The following is a 22,608-nucleotide window of genomic DNA, read 5'->3' as shown; positions in this document are numbered from 1 at the left end:
TAATGTCCAAGATTTCCTCTATCTCAGACACACCATTTTGGACATCCCTGCTAATGTTCTTCTGCCTTCCTATAGCTAGTCGCATCTGGCGAAGGACTTTCTTGCACTTTTCAAGCGCCTCCTCCTCCGAAAGTCGCATCTTCAAGATGAACTCTTGTCTAGGAGAACTGGTGCTGTTCTCGCATGTCTCCGCGTTGTTCTCCGCTGGGGTACAGTCTAACGCTATACTTCTTACCTCCTTCTCTTTCTCGACACTGGGCCCGGAGGCTAGTGGAGAATTTACCGGTGATCGATGTACTTTCGATCTTCTTCCAAAGATCGATTCCATCTCCTCTGCTGCTATGTTAATGGGTGTTTCCATTTTAATCGGGTCCCCACTTAGAGCCGTTGTCTGTGTCCGATAATGTAGTCGCCCTTTCGCAGAGCGATGACCCCGAGGGTCCCTTTGCAAGCAGTGAGGTCCTCGCGAGGGTTGACGCAAGACCTTATGAGTGCTTGCGTTCAGAGCCAGGTCGGGCATTAATCTGGATATCGTATCAACAGAACCTACATTACCAACTTAATGGTTACGAGGCACAGATCGTTCCCTAAGGCCTGCCAGGGGTTTAACGGGACGGAGGCAGCGGTGGCATTAGCCTGAAAGCCATTTCGAGAGGGATGTCACTCCCTCCTACTCAGGTAACAGAATACCACAGCCGTCAGCTCGTAGCATCAATCCAAATCGGTTATCAGAATCATGTTCCAGTGTACGCGCCAGGGTCAAAGTCCCCTTGATTGGGGAATCCACGGGGGCATCACTCCCCAGACTGCATCTATCTGTAGAGCACCCCTGTGGGTGGATACTTAGTCAACTGGCGGCATCCATTCGCCATGTCGCGAAGACGTCGTTGGCTATAAATGCCTTTTTGTAGCATGTCCTCGGTCTTCACCGCTCGTGGTCGGGGGCTGCTTATTTTTCACAGCTAACCTTTAGGTCGTTCAGCCATCCGCCACCTGCTGACCCCGATAGTAGCCTGAGCTCGGCCCTACCATAATAATAATAATAATAATAATAATAATAATAATAATAATAATAATAATAATAATAATAACAATAATAATAATAATAATAATAATAATAATAATAATAATAATAATAATAATAATAATAACAATAATAATAATAATAATAATAATAATAATAATAATAATAATAATAATAATAATAATAATAATAATAATAATAATAATAATAATAATAATAATAATAATAATAATAATAATAATAATAATAATAATAATAATAATAATAATAATAATAATAATAATAATAATAATAATAATAATAATAATAATAATAATAATAATAATAATAATAATAATAATAATAATAATAATAATAATAATAATAATAATAATAATAATAATAATAATAATAATAATAATAATAATAATAATAATAATAATAATAATAATAATAATAATAATAATAATAATAATAATAATAATAATAATAATAATAATAATAATAATAATAATAATAATAATAATAATAATAATAATAATAATAATAATAATAATAATAATAATAATAATAATAATAATAATAATAATAATAATAATAATAATAATAATAATAATAATAATAATAATAATAATAATAATAATAATAATAATAATAATAATAATAATAATAATAATAATAATAATAATAATAATAATAATAATAATAATAATAATAATAATAATAATAATAATAATAATAATAATAATAATAATAATAATAATAATAATAATAATAATAATAATAATAATAATAATAATAATAATAATAATAATAATAATAATAATAATAATAATAATAATAATAATAATAATAATAATAATAATAATAATAATAATAATAATAATAATAATAATAATAATAATAATAATAATAATAATAATAATAATAATAATAATAATAATAATAATAATAATAATAATAATAATAATAATAATAATAATAATAATAATAATAATAATAATAATAATAATAATAATAATAATAATAATAATAATAATAATAATAATAATAATAATAATAATAATAATAATAATAATAATAATAATAATAATAATAATAATAATAATAATAATAATAATAATAATAATAATAATAATAATAATAATAATAATAATAATAATAATAATAATAATAATAATAATAATAATAATAATAATAATAATAATAATAATAATAATAATAATAATAATAATAATAATAATAATAATAATAATAATAATAATAATAATAATAATAATAATAATAATAATAATAATAATAATAATAATAATAATAATAATAATAATAATAATAATAATAATAATAATAATAATAATAATAATAATAATAATAATAATAATAATAATAATAATAATAATAATAATAATAATAATAATAATAATAATAATAATAATAATAATAATAATAATAATAATAATAATAATAATAATAATAATAATAATAATAATAATAATAATAATAATAATAATAATAATAATAATAATAATAATAATAATAATAATAATAATAATAATAATAATAATAATAATAATAATAATAATAATAATAATAATAATAATAATAATAATAATAATAATAATAATAATAATAATAATAATAATAATAATAATAATAATAATAATAATAATAATAATAATAATAATAATAATAATAATAATAATAATAATAATAATAATAATAATAATAATAATAATAATAATAATAATAATAATAATAATAATAATAATAATAATAATAATAATAATAATAATAATAATAATAATAATAATAATAATAATAATAATAATAATAATAATAATAATAATAATAATAATAATAATAATAATAATAATAATAATAATAATAATAATAATAATAATAATAATAATAATAATAATAATAATAATAATAATAATAATAATAATAATAATAATAATAATAATAATAATAATAATAATAATAATAATAATAATAATAATAATAATAATAATAATAATAATAATAATAATAATAATAATAATAATAATAATAATAATAATAATAATAATAATAATAATAATAATAATAATAATAATAATAATAATAATAATAATAATAATAATAATAATAATAATAATAATAATAATAATAATAATAATAATAATAATAATAATAATAATAATAATAATAATAATAATAATAATAATAATAATAATAATAATAATAATAATAATAATAATAATAATAATAATAATAATAATAATAATAATAATAATAATAATAATAATAATAATAATAATAATAATAATAATAATAATAATAATAATAATAATAATAATAATAATAATAATAATAATAATAATAATAATAATAATAATAATAATAATAATAATAATAATAATAATAATAATAATAATAATAATAATAATAATAATAATAATAATAATAATAATAATAATAATAATAATAATAATAATAATAATAATAATAATAATAATAATAATAATAATAATAATAATAATAATAATAATAATAATAATAATAATAATAATAATAATAATAATAATAATAATAATAATAATAATAATAATAATAATAATAATAATAATAATAATAATAATAATAATAATAATAATAATAATAATAATAATAATAATAATAATAATAATAATAATAATAATAATAATAATAATAATAATAATAATAATAATAATAATAATAATAATAATAATAATAATAATAATAATAATAATAATAATAATAATAATAATAATAATAATAATAATAATAATAATAATAATAATAATAATAATAATAATAATAATAATAATAATAATAATAATAATAATAATAATAATAATAATAATAATAATAATAATAATAATAATAATAATAATAATAATAATAATAATAATAATAATAATAATAATAATAATAATAATAATAATAATAATAATAATAATAATAATAATAATAATAATAATAATAATAATAATAATAATAATAATAATAATAATAATAATAATAATAATAATAATAATAATAATAATAATAATAATAATAATAATAATAATAATAATAATAATAATAATAATAATAATAATAATAATAATAATAATAATAATAATAATAATAATAATAATAATAATAATAATAATAATAATAATAATAATAATAATAATAATAATAATAATAATAATAATAATAATAATAATAATAATAATAATAATAATAATAATAATAATAATAATAATAATAATAATAATAATAATAATAATAATAATAATAATAATAATAATAATAATAATAATAATAATAATAATAATAATAATAATAATAATAATAATAATAATAATAATAATAATAATAATAATAATAATAATAATAATAATAATAATAATAATAATAATAATAATAATAATAATAATAATAATAATAATAATAATAATAATAATAATAATAATAATAATAATAATAATAATAATAATAATAATAATAATAATAATAATAATAATAATAATAATAATAATAATAATAATAATAATAATAATAATAATAATAATAATAATAATAATAATAATAATAATAATAATAATAATAATAATAATAATAATAATAATAATAATAATAATAATAATAATAATAATAATAATAATAATAATAATAATAATAATAATAATAATAATAATAATAATAATAATAATAATAATAATAATAATAATAATAATAATAATAATAATAATAATAATAATAATAATAATAATAATAATAATAATAATAATAATAATAATAATAATAATAATAATAATAATAATAATAATAATAATAATAATAATAATAATAATAATAATAATAATAATAATAATAATAATAATAATAATAATAATAATAATAATAATAATAATAATAATAATAATAATAATAATAATAATAATAATAATAATAATAATAATAATAATAATAATAATAATAATAATAATAATAATAATAATAATAATAATAATAATAATAATAATAATAATAATAATAATAATAATAATAATAATAATAATAATAATAATAATAATAATAATAATAATAATAATAATAATAATAATAATAATAATAATAATAATAATAATAATAATAATAATAATAATAATAATAATAATAATAATAATAATAATAATAATAATAATAATAATAATAATAATAATAATAATAATAATAATAATAATAATAATAATAATAATAATAATAATAATAATAATAATAATAATAATAATAATAATAATAATAATAATAATAATAATAATAATAATAATAATAATAATAATAATAATAATAATAATAATAATAATAATAATAATAATAATAATAATAATAATAATAATAATAATAATAATAATAATAATAATAATAATAATAATAATAATAATAATAATAATAATAATAATAATAATAATAATAATAATAATAATAATAATAATAATAATAATAATAATAATAATAATAATAATAATAATAATAATAATAATAATAATAATAATAATAATAATAATAATAATAATAATAATAATAATAATAATAATAATAATAATAATAATAATAATAATAATAATAATAATAATAATAATAATAATAATAATAATAATAATAATAATAATAATAATAATAATAATAATAATAATAATAATAATAATAATAATAATAATAATAATAATAATAATAATAATAATAATAATAATAATAATAATAATAATAATAATAATAATAATAATAATAATAATAATAATAATAATAATAATAATAATAATAATAATAATAATAATAATAATAATAATAATAATAATAATAATAATAATAATAATAATAATAATAATAATAATAATAATAATAATAATAATAATAATAATAATAATAATAATAATAATAATAATAATAATAATAATAATAATAATAATAATAATAATAATAATAATAATAATAATAATAATAATAATAATAATAATAATAATAATAATAATAATAATAATAATAATAATAATAATAATAATAATAATAATAATAATAATAATAATAATAATAATAATAATAATAATAATAATAATAATAATAATAATAATAATAATAATAATAATAATAATAATAATAATAATAATAATAATAATAATAATAATAATAATAATAATAATAATAATAATAATAATAATAATAATAATAATAATAATAATAATAATAATAATAATAATAATAATAATAATAATAATAATAATAATAATAATAATAATAATAATAATAATAATAATAATAATAATAATAATAATAATAATAATAATAATAATAATAATAATAATAATAATAATAATAATAATAATAATAATAATAATAATAATAATAATAATAATAATAATAATAATAATAATAATAATAATAATAATAATAATAATAATAATAATAATAATAATAATAATAATAATAATAATAATAATAATAATAATAATAATAATAATAATAATAATAATAATAATAATAATAATAATAATAATAATAATAATAATAATAATAATAATAATAATAATAATAATAATAATAATAATAATAATAATAATAATAATAATAATAATAATAATAATAATAATAATAATAATAATAATAATAATAATAATAATAATAATAATAATAATAATAATAATAATAATAATAATAATAATAATAATAATAATAATAATAATAATAATAATAATAATAATAATAATAATAATAATAATAATAATAATAATAATAATAATAATAATAATAATAATAATAATAATAATAATAATAATAATAATAATAATAATAATAATAATAATAATAATAATAATAATAATAATAATAATAATAATAATAATAATAATAATAATAATAATAATAATAATAATAATAATAATAATAATAATAATAATAATAATAATAATAATAATAATAATAATAATAATAATAATAATAATAATAATAATAATAATAATAATAATAATAATAATAATAATAATAATAATAATAATAATAATAATAATAATAATAATAATAATAATAATAATAATAATAATAATAATAATAATAATAATAATAATAATAATAATAATAATAATAATAATAATAATAATAATAATAATAATAATAATAATAATAATAATAATAATAATAATAATAATAATAATAATAATAATAATAATAATAATAATAATAATAATAATAATAATAATAATAATAATAATAATAATAATAATAATAATAATAATAATAATAATAATAATAATAATAATAATAATAATAATGTGACGAGTACGTCTCTCGCCTTATGCCGGGCTCCGTAGTCAACGGTACCGGCTAAAAACCCACCCTGTGACACCCCTGGGAGTTAATTCCACCTCGGAACCGCTTTCGCATTACTTCGAGGTGGACCCCATATCTGGTGATTATCCATTTCGTCTTCATTGTGTCTGCGTCCAGACCTCCGCATTTATACTCTACGCCGCTGCGTCCAGGTCAGCTTTCTTCCTGCGCAGTACTTGTTCGGCATATCTCTTCACCGCCTCCCACTTTCTCTCGTCCTCCAGCATTTTTTGGACTATTGTCTCAGGCGTAACGTCGCCAATCGCTGCTTCCAACTCGCTGCGTCTTTCAACCCAGCGCTCGCAGTGGAAAAAAGTGTGCTCCACATCGTCTTCAACTTCAACCTCCTCATAAATACACTTGCTTGAGGAGCATTTGCCCATTTTATGCAGGTATTTCCGGAAGTAACCATGTCCTGTTAACATCTGTGTGACGTAATAGTTGACGTCGCCGTGCTTCCTTTCTTTCCATATCCGTACATCGGGTATTAATCGTCGCGTCCATCTGGCCCGATTTTCGCTAGTCCACCTTTGTTGCCATCTCTCGGTAGTCTCCTCTCGTATGGCCTGTGTATGATCCATTTGGGCCCCGTCCTGTATTCTTTGAGTGTTGGACCTCTCGGTGTAGAGCCTGGCGCGCTGCATGGCCTGCAGGTCTATCGGAACCATTCCGGCTATTACAAGGGCTGCGGGCTCCGACACTGTCCGGTAGGATGATATGACTCTAAGTGCCGCCGTCCTCTGTACCGAGAGCAGGGATTTCGCTCGGTATGCCGTCTGCAGTGTCTGGCCCCATATTTCGCTTCCATAGAGGAGGATGCTATTGCATGTCTCCATTAAGAGTCTGCGCCTGCTTGGGAGAGGCCCACCTATGTTTGCCATCAGTCGACTAAGTTGCGCCGTTATCTTTGAGGCTTTTGTTGTCGCGTGCCGTATTTGCTCTGCGTAGGTCAGCTTTGTATCTAGTCGGATTCCTAGATATTTGATCGATCTCTTGGTCTTCACCAGTATATCGTCTATACGCATATCCACTTCCACTGGGATATTTTTTCTCGTTAGGAGAAGTAGTTCCGTTTTCTGCATCGCAAGTTGTAGGCCATGGGAATCTAGCCAGTCCCTTGCCCTTAGCATCACCTGCCGTAATTTGCGCTCAGCGCCTTCCGTGTCTCTTGCCGTGATGACTGCAGCAATGTCATCAGCATATCCTACTAGAAAGGTTCCGTCTGGCATTTCCATTCGCAGTATTCCATCATAACTGGCATTCCAGAGGTCCGGTCCGAGTATGGAGCCCTGCGCCGCTCCTGATGTGACCTCATATTCACTCGTTCCATCTTGAGAATTATAGATAAGTACCCTGTCACTCAAGTAACTTCTCTTTATTCTCATCAGGTACGCCGGGATATTAAAGTCCTCTCTGAGCGATTTGAGGACGTCAGACCATCTAAGGCTGTTGAAAGCGTTCTTCACATCCAGTGTGGCCAAGAGGACAATTGGCCTGGAGTAGTGGTTCCTTTGCCTAGCCACCTCTACTATCTCCACCACATCTCTGAGGGCTCCGATCGTGGACATTCCTGCCCGGAAGCCGTGTTGTCTCATTGAGAGTCCACCTCCCTCGATGATGGCGTCCTGGAGCCGTGGCTTCAGTAGTCTCTCCAAAAGCTTGCCGGCCGTATCCAGCATACATAGTGGTCTGTATGTGGATGGGGATATTGGATCACCTTTGCCTTTGCTTATGAGCACCAGCTTTTGTCGCTTCCATACTTCCGGAAAAACACCTGCCATTAGACACCGATTAAACATTTCAAGAAGAAATTCGGGTCTATTCTCGGCTATCAGCCTGATTACCTCGGACGGTATTCCGTCGGGGCCGGGGGCTTTTCTGCTCTGGAGGCTGCGGGCTGCATTCTTTAGCTCCTCTATCGTGAACGGGTTTATGTTTTCCGTTGGCTCTTCATTAACTTCGTCTTCTATACGGTCGTGTCGGGGAAAGAGTGTATGGACTATATTCTCCATTGTTCTCCCGTCCATCACCGCTGTTGGGCTCCGTGTGCCGAGCTTCTCCATCACAATTTTGTATCCGAGGCCCCAAGGATTTCGGTTAATATCTTCTCTTAGTTCCTCCCACTTTTCTTTCTTGCTCCTTTCTATTTCGGCAGCGAGTATCTTTTTTGCCTCCTTGTAAAGAGCGTGTTCTGTCTCAGCCGTGCCCCTGCGACGAGCTCTCGTGTATCTGCGTCTTAGTTTGATGCAGTTGCTTCGTTGCTCAGCTATGGCATCATTCCACCAGTGCACTGCGGTTTTATTTCCCCTCGGCCTTTTGAGTTTTGGCATGGATTTCTTACATCCGTACTCTATGATTTCCATCGCCCGTTCCACTGTCGACGGAACGTCTAGTTCATCCAGCTCTGACCACACGGCTTGCCGGTCGATTTCCGCCAGGAGTTTTGAGGAGTCGAGCTTGCTCACGTTCCACTTTCGTGTACTGGTGCTCCTTTCCTCGTTAACTGTGTTCCCTCCAGTATTGAAGGAGAACATAATGTACTGGTGATCGCTTGCCGTGTAAGTTTCCAGTACGCTCCACTCTGTTATTTTTCCGATGATTTCCTCGGACGCAAGGGTGATGTCCGGTATAGTGCCTTCGCAGCCGGGTCGCCTAAAGGTTGGCACGTCTCCAGTGTTTACAACAAGTAAACCGGTTCTTGCGGCCATGTCTAGAACTCGTCTCCCTCTTGGGTTGGTTGTTGGCATGCCCCATTCCACCGCTCGAGAGTTGAAATCGCCAGCTACTACGTGATGGCCGTCTAATCCACGCATTGTGTCCTCGATCTCATCGAGTTTTGCCTCGTAGGCGTCGATGCTGTCACTAGGAGTGAGGTAGCAGCTAAACAGCGTAAAGTGGTTTAACTGCACCCAGACGTAACCGTCTCCACTTCCGCTCTTTACTGGTGAGATGCCATTGCGGTATGGGATCCAGATAGCAGCTGTTTTTGTTGGATCCTCCAGCCAGGACCCTTGATCTCTCCTTCCATATTGCTCGCTTATAATCACGATGTCAGCACGTTGTTCTGCGACTATCTGTGATAGGAGATCATGTGCGACTTTACACCTGTGCATGTTGGCCTGCAGTATTCTCAGCATGCCTGCTGTTTGCCTCCTTTACATCTCTCTGACCCAGGAAGATGATCCGTCGGGCCTTTTCCCCTCTGCGAGCAAATACAGCATTTCCGAGGGTTATGGCACTCCTTCATCTTGTGCCCACTCTCGCCGCATCTAATGCATAGTCCCATTCCTTTCCTGTCGGGTCCCTTGCACTCCCACTGTAGGTGGCCGGCTCCAAAACATCTGAAGCAGCGCTTTCTTTCATCCCGATAGTTTAGCCGACAATTCGTCATTCCTATCAGGAGCCTGCTGGTCTTCAACAAAATATTGACGCAGCTAGTTGGCAGAGAAACGAAGGCCCTCCTCTGCTCCTTAGAATTAAGTGCTGTCAGCTGCACAGTCACTTCTCCAGCTGTCGTTCCCGTTGCCTTGATCACTGCTTCAGTGATCTCGTCGGCGGTCGAGAGGGAGTCCAAGTCACGGATCTCAATTGTCGCCTTCGGTTTCATGTTCATAGTAATAATAATAATAATAATAATAATAATAATAATAATAATAATAATAATAATAATAATAATAATAATAATAATAATAATAATTATAATAATCTCTTCTTAGGCAAAAAAGGATATAAGAAAAGATTTGCTCTGCTATTAGAGCGATATCAAGATATGGTCCTGTGTAAAATTTCAGCCAATTCGAAAAAGAATTGCGCCCTTTGGGGGCTCAAGAAGTACAATAGAGAGATCGATTTATATGGGAGCTGTATCGGGCTATAAACCGATTCAAACCATAATAAACACGTATGTTGATGGTAATGAGAAATCCGTCGTACAAAATTTCAGGCAAATCGGATAATAATTACGCACTCTAGAGGCTCAAGAAGTCAAGACCTAAGATCGGTTTATATGGCAGCTATATCAGGTTATGAACCTATTTGAACTTTATTTGACACAGTTGTTGAAAGTAAGAATAAAATACTTCATGAAAATTGTCAACCAAATCGGATAGGATTTGCGCCCTCTAGAAGCTCAAGAAGTCAAGACCCAAGATTGGTTTATATGACAGCTATATCAGGTTATGGATCGATTTGAACCATACTTCGCACAGTTATTGGATATCATAACAAAACACGTCGTGCAAAATTTCATTCCAATCGGATAAGAATTGCGCACTCTAGAGGCTCAAGAAGTTAAGACCCAAGATCGGTTTAAATGGCAGCTATATCAAGTTTTGGACCGATCGGTTTATATGGCAGCTATATCAGGTTATGAACCTATTTGAACTTTATTTGACACAGTTGTTGAAAGTAAGAATAAAATACTTCATGAAAATTGTCAACCAAATCGGATAGGAATTCCGCCCTCTAGAAGCTCAAGAAGTCAAGACCCAAGATTGGTTTATATGACAGCTATATCAGGTTATGGGTCGATTTGAACCATACTTGGCACAGTTGTTGGATATCATAACAAAAAACACCCTGCAAAATTTCATTCCAATTGGATAAGAATTGGCACTCTAGAAGCTGAAGAAGTCAAGACCCGAGATCGGTTTATATGACAGCTATATCAGGTTATGGACCGATTTGAACCATACTAGGCACAGTTATTGCATATCGCAACAAAACACGTCGTGCAGAATTTCATTCCAATCGGATAAGAATTGCGCACTCTAGAGGCTCAAGAAGTCAAGACCCAAGATCGGTTTATGTGGCAGCTATATCAGGTTATGGACCGATTTTAACCATACTTGGCACAGTTGTTGGATATTATAACAAAAGTCGTCGTGCAAAATTTCATTCCAATCGGGTAAGAATTGCGCACTCTAGAGGATCAAGAAGTCAAGACCCCAGATCGGTTTATATGGCAGCTATATCAAAACATGGACCGATATGGCCAATTTACAATACCAACCGACCTACACTAATAAGAAGTATTTGTGCAAAATTTCAAGCGGCTAGCTTTACTCCTTCGGAAGTTAGCGTGCTTTCGACAGACAGACGGACGGACGGACAGACGGACGGACATGGCTAGATCGACATAAAATGTCGCGACGATCAAGAATATATATACTTTATGGGGTCTCAGACGAATATTTCGAGTAGTTACAAACAGAATGACGAAATGAGTATACCCCCCATCTTATGGTGGAGGGTATAATAATAATAATAATAATAATAATAATAATAATAATAATAATAATAATAATAATAATAATAATAATAATAATAATAATAATAATAATAATAATAATAATAATAATAATAATAATAATAATAATAATAATAATAATAATAATAATAATAATAAGAATAATAATAATAATAATAATAATAATAATAATAATAATAATAATAATAATAATAATAATAATAATAATAATAATAATAATAATAATAATAATAATAATTTTTTTTTTTTTTTTTTTTTTTTTTTTTTTTTTTTTTTTTTTTTTTGCGGGTCAGGATGGGAAAATGCTTTACGCATGTGACGAGTACGTCTCTCGCCTTATGCCGGGCTCCGTAGTCAACGGTACCGGCTAAAAACCCACCCTGTGACACCCCTGGGAGTTAATAATAATAATAATAATAATAATAATAATAATAATAATAATAATAATAATAATAAATATAAAACTATTTCACTGTGCTCAGTTTTTCAGACTAAAGAACAAAATATTTGATTTAAAGGCATATTTTGTACCCTCTACCATAGGATGCGAGTATACTAATTTCGGCATTCTGTTTGTAACACCTCGAAATATGGGTCTGAGACCCCTTTAAGTATTTATATTCTTGATCATCATGACATTTTAAGTCGATCTAGCCATGTCGGTCTGTCTGTCGAAAGCACGGTAACTTTCGAACAAGTAAAGCCAGCCGCTTGAAATTTTGCACGAATATTTTTATTGGTGTAGGTCGGTTGGGATTGTAAATGGGCCAAATCGGAACATGACCTGATGTAGCTGCCATATAAACCGATCTTGGGTCTTGACTTCTTGATTTTGTAGAGGGCGAAATTCTCATCCGATTTGACTGTAATTTTGAAGGTAGTGTTTTAGTATCACTTCCAATAACTGTGTTAAGTATGATTTAAATCGGTTCATAATCTGGTATAGCTGTCATTTAAACCGATCTTGTATCTGGAGTTCTTGAGCCAATAGAGCGTGCAATTCTGATCCGATTTGGCTGAAATTTTGCATGAGGTGTTTTGTTATGTCTTCCAATAACCGTGCTAAGTATGGCGCCAATCGGAACATAACCTGATGTAGATGCCACATTAACCGATATGGGATCTTGACTTCTTGAGCCTCTAGAGGGCGAAATTCTCATCCGATTTGGCAGAAATTTTGTACAACGGATTGTCTCATGACCTTCAACATACGTGTCTAATATGGTCTGAATCGTTCAATAGCTTGATACAGCTCCCATACAAACCTATCTCCCGATTTTGCTTCTTGAGCCCCTACAAGGCGCAATTCTTATCCGAATGAACTGAAATATTACACAATGACTTCTACAATGTTCAGCATTCATTTATCGTCTGAATCGGACTATAACTTGATATAGCTCCAATAGCATAACAGTTCTTATTCAATATTATTTGATTGCCTCGACAAATGCGATCCATGGTGGAGGGTTGAATCTTCCATATATTCCTATATACCCTGCCTGGCGTTCTGCATACTGCTCTTAGGGCCACGTCTTCTTGGGCCACTGGGTGTGCTGTAGCGGTCAGGTCAGGAAAACTGAGTTAGCGTTGTTCAGAAAGAGAAAGGTGCATGAGTTCAGACTGCCGAGTTTGCAGCAAACAACTTTGAGTTTGTAAAGCTTGGCTATAGATTTTGGGGTTATTCTAGATAGTAAGTCAAATTGAAGCTTGAATAGAGAGTTTGGGATAAGGAAGGCTTTCGCTGCTCTCTATTCGTGCCAGAGGCTCTTTGCCCGTAGATAGTGTCTGCGGCCTAGATTGATGCACTGGTTGTACTCGGCTATGTCAGGTTATGGACCGATTTAAACCATAGTTGGCACAGATGTTTGGAACTATAACAAAACACCTTATGCAAAACGGCCAAATCCGGTAAGAATTGCGTCCTCTAGTGGCTCAAGAAGTCAAGATCCCAGATCGGTTTATTCGAAAGTTAACGTGCTTTCGACATACAGACGGACGGACGGACATGGCTAGATCGACTTAAAATATCATGACGATCAAGAATATATACATTTTATGGGGTCTTAGACGAATATTTCGAGGAGTTGCAAACAAAATGACGAAATTGGTATACCCCCACCCAATGGTGGAGGGTATAAAAACATTAATTTTATGGTTAAAATCCTATTTCTTTAGTTTCCAAAAATTAAAATTTGTACAGAAATTTTGTCTTTAAAAAATTATTTCGAGGGAGGTCCGGCCCGAGCTGAAGTTTTGTCATTAGAGAATATTACACTCACATTTTGTCTTTGGAAAACTTCATAAATAATTTGCCTTTAGAAAATATTTCATTAAAATTTAGTTTTAATTAAGAATTTCACTACAATTTTGTTCTAAAAAAAAATTTTGTCTTTGTAGAATATTACAAATATGAAATTTTATCATTTTAAAAAAATCTTACAGAAATCTTTTGATTTTGAATAAATTTCATTTACATTTTTATACCCTCCACCATAAGATGGGGGGTATACTAATTTCGTCATTCTGTTTGTAACTACTCGAAATATTCGTCTGAGACCCCATAAAGTATATATATTCTTGATCGTCGTGACATTTTATGTCGATCTAGCCATGTCCGTCCGTCTGTCTGTCCGTCCGTCCGTCCGTCCGTCCGTCCGTCCGTCCGTCTGTCTGTCGAAAGCACGCTAACCGAAGGAGTAAAGCTAGCCGCTTGAAATTTTGCACAAATACTTCTTATTAGTGTAGGTCGGTTGGTATTGTAAATGGGCCATATCGGTCCATGTTTTGATATAGCTGCCATATAAACCGATCTTGGGTCTTGACTTCTTGAGCCTCTAGAGTGCGCAATTCTTATCCGATTGGAATGAAATTTTGCACGACGTGTTTTGCTATGATATCCAACAACTGTGCCAAGTATAGTTCAAATCGGTCCATAACCTGATATAGCTGCCATATAAACCGATCTTGGGTCTTGATTTCTTGAGCCTCTAGAAGGCGCAATTCTTATCCGACCAGAATAAAATTTTGCACGACGTGTTTTGTTATTATATCCAACAACTGTGCCAAGTATGGTTCAAATCGGTCCATAACCTGATATAGCTGTCATATAAACCGATCTTGGGTCTTGATTTCTTGAGCGTCTAGAGTGCGCAATTCTTATCCGATTGGAATGAAATTTTGCACGACATGTTTTGTTATGACATCCAACAACAGTGCCAAGTATGGTTCAAATCGGTCCATAACCTGATATAGCTGCCATATAAACCGATCTTGGGTCTTGACTTCTTGAGCCTCTAGAGTGCGCAATTCTTATCCGATTGAAATGAAATTTTGCACGACGTGTTTTGCTATTATATCAAACAACTGTGCCAAGTATGGTTCAAATCGGTTTATAACCTGATATAGCTGCCATATAAACCGATCTTGGGTCTTGACTTCTTGAGCCTCTAGAGGGCGCAATTCTCATCCGAATGGAATGGAATTTCGCACGACGTGTTTTGTTTTGATACCCAACAACTGTGCCAAGTATGGTTTAAATCGGTCCATAACCTGATATAGCTGTCATATGAACCGATCTTGGGTCTTGACTTCTTGAGCCTCTAGAGGGCACAATTATTATCCGATTTGAATGAATTTTTGCACGAAGTATTTCGTTGTGATATCCAACAACTGTGCCAAGTATGGTTGAAATCGGTTCATAACCTGATATAGCTGTCATATAAACAGATCTGGGGATTTGACTTCTTGAGCTTCTAGAGGGCGCAATTCCTATCCGATTTGGCTGAAATTTTGCATGACGTATTTTATTTTTACTTTCAACAACTGTGTCAAATAAGGTTCAAATCGGTTCATTACCTGATATAGCTGCCATATAAACCTATCTGGGATCTTGACTTCTTGACCCCTAGAGGTCGCAATTATTATCCGATATGCCTGAAATTTTGTACGACGGATCCTCTCATGACCATCAACAAACGTGTTTATTATGGTCTGAATCGGTCTATAGCCCGATACAGATCCCATATAAATCGATCTCTCTATTTTACTTCGTGAGCCCCAATGGGCGCAATTCTTATACGAATTGGCTGAAATTTTACACAGGTCTCCAACATATAATTTAATTGTGGTCCGAATCGGACCATATCATGATATCGTTTTAATAGCAGAGAAACTCTTTTTTATATCCTTTTTTGCCTAAGAAGAGATGCCGGGAAAAGAACTCGACAAATGCGATCCATGGTGGAGGGTATATAAGATTCGGCCCGGCCGAACTTAGCACGCTTTTACTTGTTTCTTTAAACAAAATCATTTTGCGGGGGTGGGTGGGTCTCGAGCCCTCCTCTCCCCTGGCTACTCCTCTGATCTGTCATATAAACCGGTCTCTCGATTATCATTGTTCGGTTTCTAGAAGCTATAATTTTTGCTGGTTTGACAAAAGTTTGGTACGTAAAATAAAATTATGCCCTTCAACTAAATTTAGTTTATATAAGTTTTTTAGCAGAATCTAGGGTGGTGGGTTCCCAAGATTCGGCCCGGTCGAACTTAGCACTCATTCGTTGGATATGTAACTAATTGCTGTGCATATACGCATTTGGTGGAAAACTAATCCGTAATGCTCACAACAAGTGTCGTAAAGGTAACAACAGCTCCATTTGACAACACTTAAGTTTTCCACCGCTTCTTCTTTGTGTCCAGTAGTAACTTTTGCATAACTGTCTTTATGTATGTCATGCTTCAACATCTCTACAACTTAGCAAACCCCTTAAAGTGGTCCTTAATTCGTAACAAAATGCTTGTGGTTATGCTGCAGGACGCATGTGGTTATGCTATGATTGTTACAACATGTTGATGTCCTGTAGTCGGACTTAAGAATGACAGGGCGGCACAGACGATGAAAGGCAGCACAAACAACGGACGGACATTTTGAGAATAGCTAAAAGTGGTTATTTTTCCATAGCGCAGTAAGTAAAATATTAGCTTTAGGATTTTTATTTAAGAGCTTTGTCTTTCAAGAGTAGTTGTTTATATGTATTTGGGTGTTAAAAAGATAAGGAAGAGGGAAGGATACCTTAGTGGCTGAAGCATTAAAGCATTATTAACAAGTCGCGCTTTCGATACCCTACGCCGCATTGGGAATGCAGATTTAGACAACGAAATCTAAATTTTCTTTAATTTCATATGTACAAATTCGACCAAAATCAGTACACTATGTGGGAATCCTATTAGAGGAAATCGTTGTGCATTTCCAAAGACCCTAAAAAATTCGGGAAATACTTAAATATGAGAGCTATATCTAAATCTGAATCGATTTATATGAAATCGTGATCGGAAGAGTCATAAGGCAAACCTTTGTGCCTAATTTATCAAGAGTCGTTTAAAAAATTACCCTAAATATTGCAGCATAAGTTTAAATCGGACGAAAATCTCTAGATATAGGAGCTATATCTAAATCTTAACCAAAATTGACACAAATAATAAAACTCAACAAAGACGACATTCTGCAAAATTTTGAGAAAATCTGTTGAGAAATACACTGAAAGAGGCTCTAAAAGCGAAAATTGGGTGACGGATCGAATAATAAATACGCCAACAGAGTATCTAGAGGTGAAAATCGGGCTTTACTTTATGTAAATCTGAACCGATTTTAAAAATCGGTTATGTTGAGTGTCATAAGCAATCGCTAGTGCAATGGTAATTTTGTTCAAGATCGGAGGGATATAGAGACGAGCTATATTTAAATATGAACCGATTTCCTCCAATTTTAAAAGCCTTCGTCTCTAGGCCAAACAATATAAATGTGCCAAATTTGAAGATGATGAGATGAAAATTGCGACCTGTACATTGCACACAATACAAAATGGACAGACAGATAGACGGATAAACAGAAAGACAGATATAGGTAAATCCGTATACTTATCAATGGGTCTATCTCTCTTCCTTCTGGGTGTTAGAACCAAATTCTCTGAGCTATAATAACCACTATCACACCAGTGGTGCAGGGTAAAACAAGTAAAAGCGTGCTAAGTTCGGCCGGGCCGAATCTTGGGAACCCACAACCAAGGAATAATTTTAAAAATTTATGTAGAATAAATTTTGATGAAGGACATATTTTTATTCTACATACCAAACTTTTGTCAAACCAGCAAAAATTAAATCTTCTTGGAACCGAGCAAGGGAGATCGAGAGACCGTTTTATATGGGAGCTATATCTGGTTATACACCGATTTGGACCGTACTTAGCACAGTTGTTGGAAGTCATAACAGAACACTATACGCAAAATTATAGTCAAATCGGATAATTTATATGAGACTTTTATCAAGTTATAGACCGATTTGAATCGTAGTTAACAGTGGTTGGAAGCCATAACAAAATACTACGTGCAAAATTTCAGCCAAATCTGATGAATTTTGAGGCTTCCAGAAGTCAAATCAAGAGATCGTTTTATATGGGAGCTATATCAGGCTCTTGACCGATTTGGACCTTACTTAGAACAGTTGTTGGAAGTCGTAACAAAGTACTATTAGCAACATTTCAGCCAAATCAGATGAAAATTGAGGCTTCCAGGACATGGCTAGATCGAATCAGGATGTCGAGACGATCAAGAATATACACACTTTATGGGGTCCTACACGCTACAGTCTTTAAAAAAATAAGATATTGAGTTGAAACTTTGGACAGATTTTTTTTGTCCATAAACAGGTTAAGTTCGAAAATGGGCTATATCGGACTATATCTTTATATAACCCCCATATAGACCGATCCGCCGATTTAGGGTCTTAGGCCCATAAAAGCAACATTTATTATCTGATTTGGTTGAAATTTTGGACAAAATGTTGTGTTAGGCCGCTCGACATCCTTCTTTAATTTTGCCCCGATCGGTCCGGATTTAGATATAGCTATCATATAGACTGACCTCTCTATATAAGGTCTTGGGAATATAAAAAGCTCATTAATTGTCCGATTTTTACAAAATTTGGAACAGAGAACTATGTTAAGCTCTTATATATCCTTCTTCAATTTGGCCCAGATCGGTCCAGATTTGGATATAGCTGCCATAGAGACCGACAGCTCGATTTAAAGTCTTGGGCCCATAAAAAGCACATTTATAATTCCATTTCGCTGAAATTTGACACAGTCACTTATGTTATGCTTTTCGACATTCGTGTCGACTATGGTTCAGATCGGTTTTTATTTGAATTAAAGCTACCAAAAGGACCAATATTTTGTTCTAAAAAATTGAACAATGTCATATATTTATTTTACCACTCAATGTGTGTGCCGAATTTGATCCATATAGCTGCTATGGGGGCATAAATTATGTATTTTTCACCAGATTTTGACGAAATGTGGTTTACATATATACCCAAAGTGGTAGACCAATCTGCCGATTAAGGGTCTGAAGTCCATAAAAGCTATATTTTGAAACAGTGAGTTGTTTTAAGCATCCCGACAACTGTTTCAAATATGGTTCAGATCGGAGTATATTTAGATGTAAATTGATGGATATTTTTGCATAGTAAATTAAACTTCACAGGAATATGGGGCTTTGTTTTGTTGTTTTTGGTTCCTGATGAGTCGGTCCATAGAATTTATTAATTAGAGCTACTAAATAAACTAGGAGTCTACAAAAATTTAAATTATGTTGTACATTCGTGGAGCTTGCTAAGGAAAGGACACGAACCCTCCAGTCGACTGCTTGCTAGCCCAATCAATGGCTCCTATCGTCCTTTTCCTAGCATAGTTTTTCTTTAAAATCTGGTTGTCTATAGAAGGGACTTATTCTGACGTATTTTGACATACTACCTATACATTACGTATTAGAATATGGCGCCCAACGTGGGATATAAAGAACTTAAAATTTCCTTTTTGCTCATCCATAGTAAAATTTTCTAAGAGTTCAACTTTATACCATACTGATCAATCCTTTCTGGAATTTAAATTTTTGAGGTCCATTAATTCAAGAGTTTAACCGATGGGTTACTTGTTCTTTACTTTCTATAGTTTAAATTAGTCTTGAGGAAATCAGCCAAGTTATGTCCGTTTTAATAAGGTTTCACATTCGAAGACAGAACTTAGTTATCAGTACTAGATATAACTGCTGGAAAATATGGGTTTGCTGTTTGCGACCGCATATCCGTTTTTAGATTTAGGAGGAATGTCAGTTCTGGATAGCCTTAACTGGTTCGATCTGATTTGGATGCTTGAATACTGTTTAGATATCAATAGACCTGTTTGAATCCTATATACATAGACCTGTTTGAATCCTATATACATCAATTGTCCATTAATTCATCTCCAAAACTATATACCGAATGGAAAAGAAACACAACGTTCTATGAATTTCTCGTCTCTTCGAATTAAAAAAAAAAATATATATATATATACATATATATATATATATATATATATGTATGTGTACTGAGACTTTTGGGGACACTTTTCCTATCTACCGGTACTTTTGAGAACATTTTGGCTTTTTGGGGACAGTCCTCAAAAGTTTTGTCATGTACCGTGACTTTCGGGGACACTGGACTTTCGAGGACATTTTAAAAAAAAATTTGTTTATTGGTTCGTTTGAAAGCTCTATTATTATTAATTATAAAATTATTATTTTTTTTCATATGTACACGCTATTTCCATCCTTTTTTTCCATTTTAAAATTATTTTTCTCAACCCAGGGTTGCCATCCTCGTTACTAATTATCACGGGTACAACGCCGTTGAACTACAAACATTTCATGTGGCTTTGTACTCAAGTGTCCTCATAATACCCGATACATTGCAAGGAAAAATGTCCCCGATTGTAACGGAGTACATATATATAAATATGTATTCATAAATATTAATTGCGACATGGACGACAATGTTCTACTCATTTACTTAGTGGTCGATTTTAGAGGAAACGATTATGGTTATAAAGACACAGCTAATTAAACATATTAACATTTCTATTTGTGTTTAAAATGTCAAAAAATACATTCTTGAAAGGATAGACAAATAGAACACTATAAGTGTGTTCGCGTACTTTTCAATATTGGTAGGTCACTATAGGTCAGTTCGCGTATTGTTTCAGTAATATTTACAGAAGAATGAATGCGACCTGTACCTTGATTACAAGAAAACATGGACAAACAGACAAACGCACATAGTTAAATCGAATCAGGAAGTAGTTCAAGCCAATCGGTATGCTTAATGGAATTTTTTTAGCTTTGCAAATAAAAGCACTAATTATCACGGGTACAACGCCGTTGAACTACAAACATTTCATGTGGCTTTGTACTCAAGTGTCCTCATAATACCCAATACATTGCAAGGAAAAATGTCCCCGATTGTAACGGAGTACATATATATAAATATGTATTCATAAATATTAATTGCGACATGGACGACAATGTTCTACTCATTTACTTAGTGGTCGATTTTAGAGGAAACGATTATGGTTATAAAGACACAGCTAATTGAACATATTAACATTTCTATTTGTGTTTAAAATGTCAAAAAATACATTCATGAAAGGATAGACAAATAGAACACTATAAGTGTGTTCGCGTACTTTTCAATATTGGTAGGTCACTATAGGTCAGTTCGCGTATTGTTTCAGTAATATTTGCAGAAGAATGAATGCGACCTGTACCTTGATTACAAGAAAACATGGACAAACAGACAAACGCACATAGTTAAATCGAATCAGGAAGTAGTTCAAGCCAATTGGTATGCTTAATGGAATTTTTTTAGTTTTGCAAATAAAAGCACTAATTATCACGGGTACAACGCCGTTGAACTACAAACATTTCATGTGGCTTTGTACTCAAGTGTCCTCATAATACCCGATACATTGCAAGGAAAAATGTCCCCGATTGTAACGGAGTACATATATATAAATATGTATTCATAAATATTAATTGCGACATGGACGACAATGTTCTACTCATTTACTTAGTGGTCGATTTTAGAGGAAACGATTATGGTTATAAAGACA

At 29.1% G+C, this 22,608-nt stretch overlaps 2 protein-coding genes across 2 annotated transcripts; both read left to right on the top strand.

The window, feature by feature from the left end:
• Positions 1–1,128: 1,128 nt before the first annotated feature.
• LOC131998046 (myb-like protein D) lies at positions 1,129–1,641 on the top strand (the record flags this gene model as incomplete). Its single annotated transcript, XM_059370067.1, has 1 exon — positions 1,129–1,641. A coding segment is annotated over one exon (513 nt), but the record flags the coding sequence as incomplete, so codon positions are not given.
• Positions 1,642–3,366: 1,725 nt separating this feature from the next.
• Positions 3,367–3,711, top strand: LOC131998049 (glycosyltransferase-like protein gnt13; the record flags this gene model as incomplete). Its single annotated transcript, XM_059370080.1, has 1 exon — positions 3,367–3,711. A coding segment is annotated over one exon (345 nt), but the record flags the coding sequence as incomplete, so codon positions are not given.
• Between the last annotated feature and the right edge of the window lie 18,897 nt (positions 3,712–22,608).

The sequence above is a fragment of the Stomoxys calcitrans genome, chromosome 1 (assembly GCF_963082655.1).
Source record: "Stomoxys calcitrans chromosome 1, idStoCalc2.1, whole genome shotgun sequence".
NCBI lineage: Eukaryota > Metazoa > Arthropoda > Insecta > Diptera > Muscidae > Stomoxys > Stomoxys calcitrans.
The sequence above is the reverse complement of the archived record's forward strand: the minus strand, read 5'-3'. Positions and strand labels throughout refer to the sequence as shown.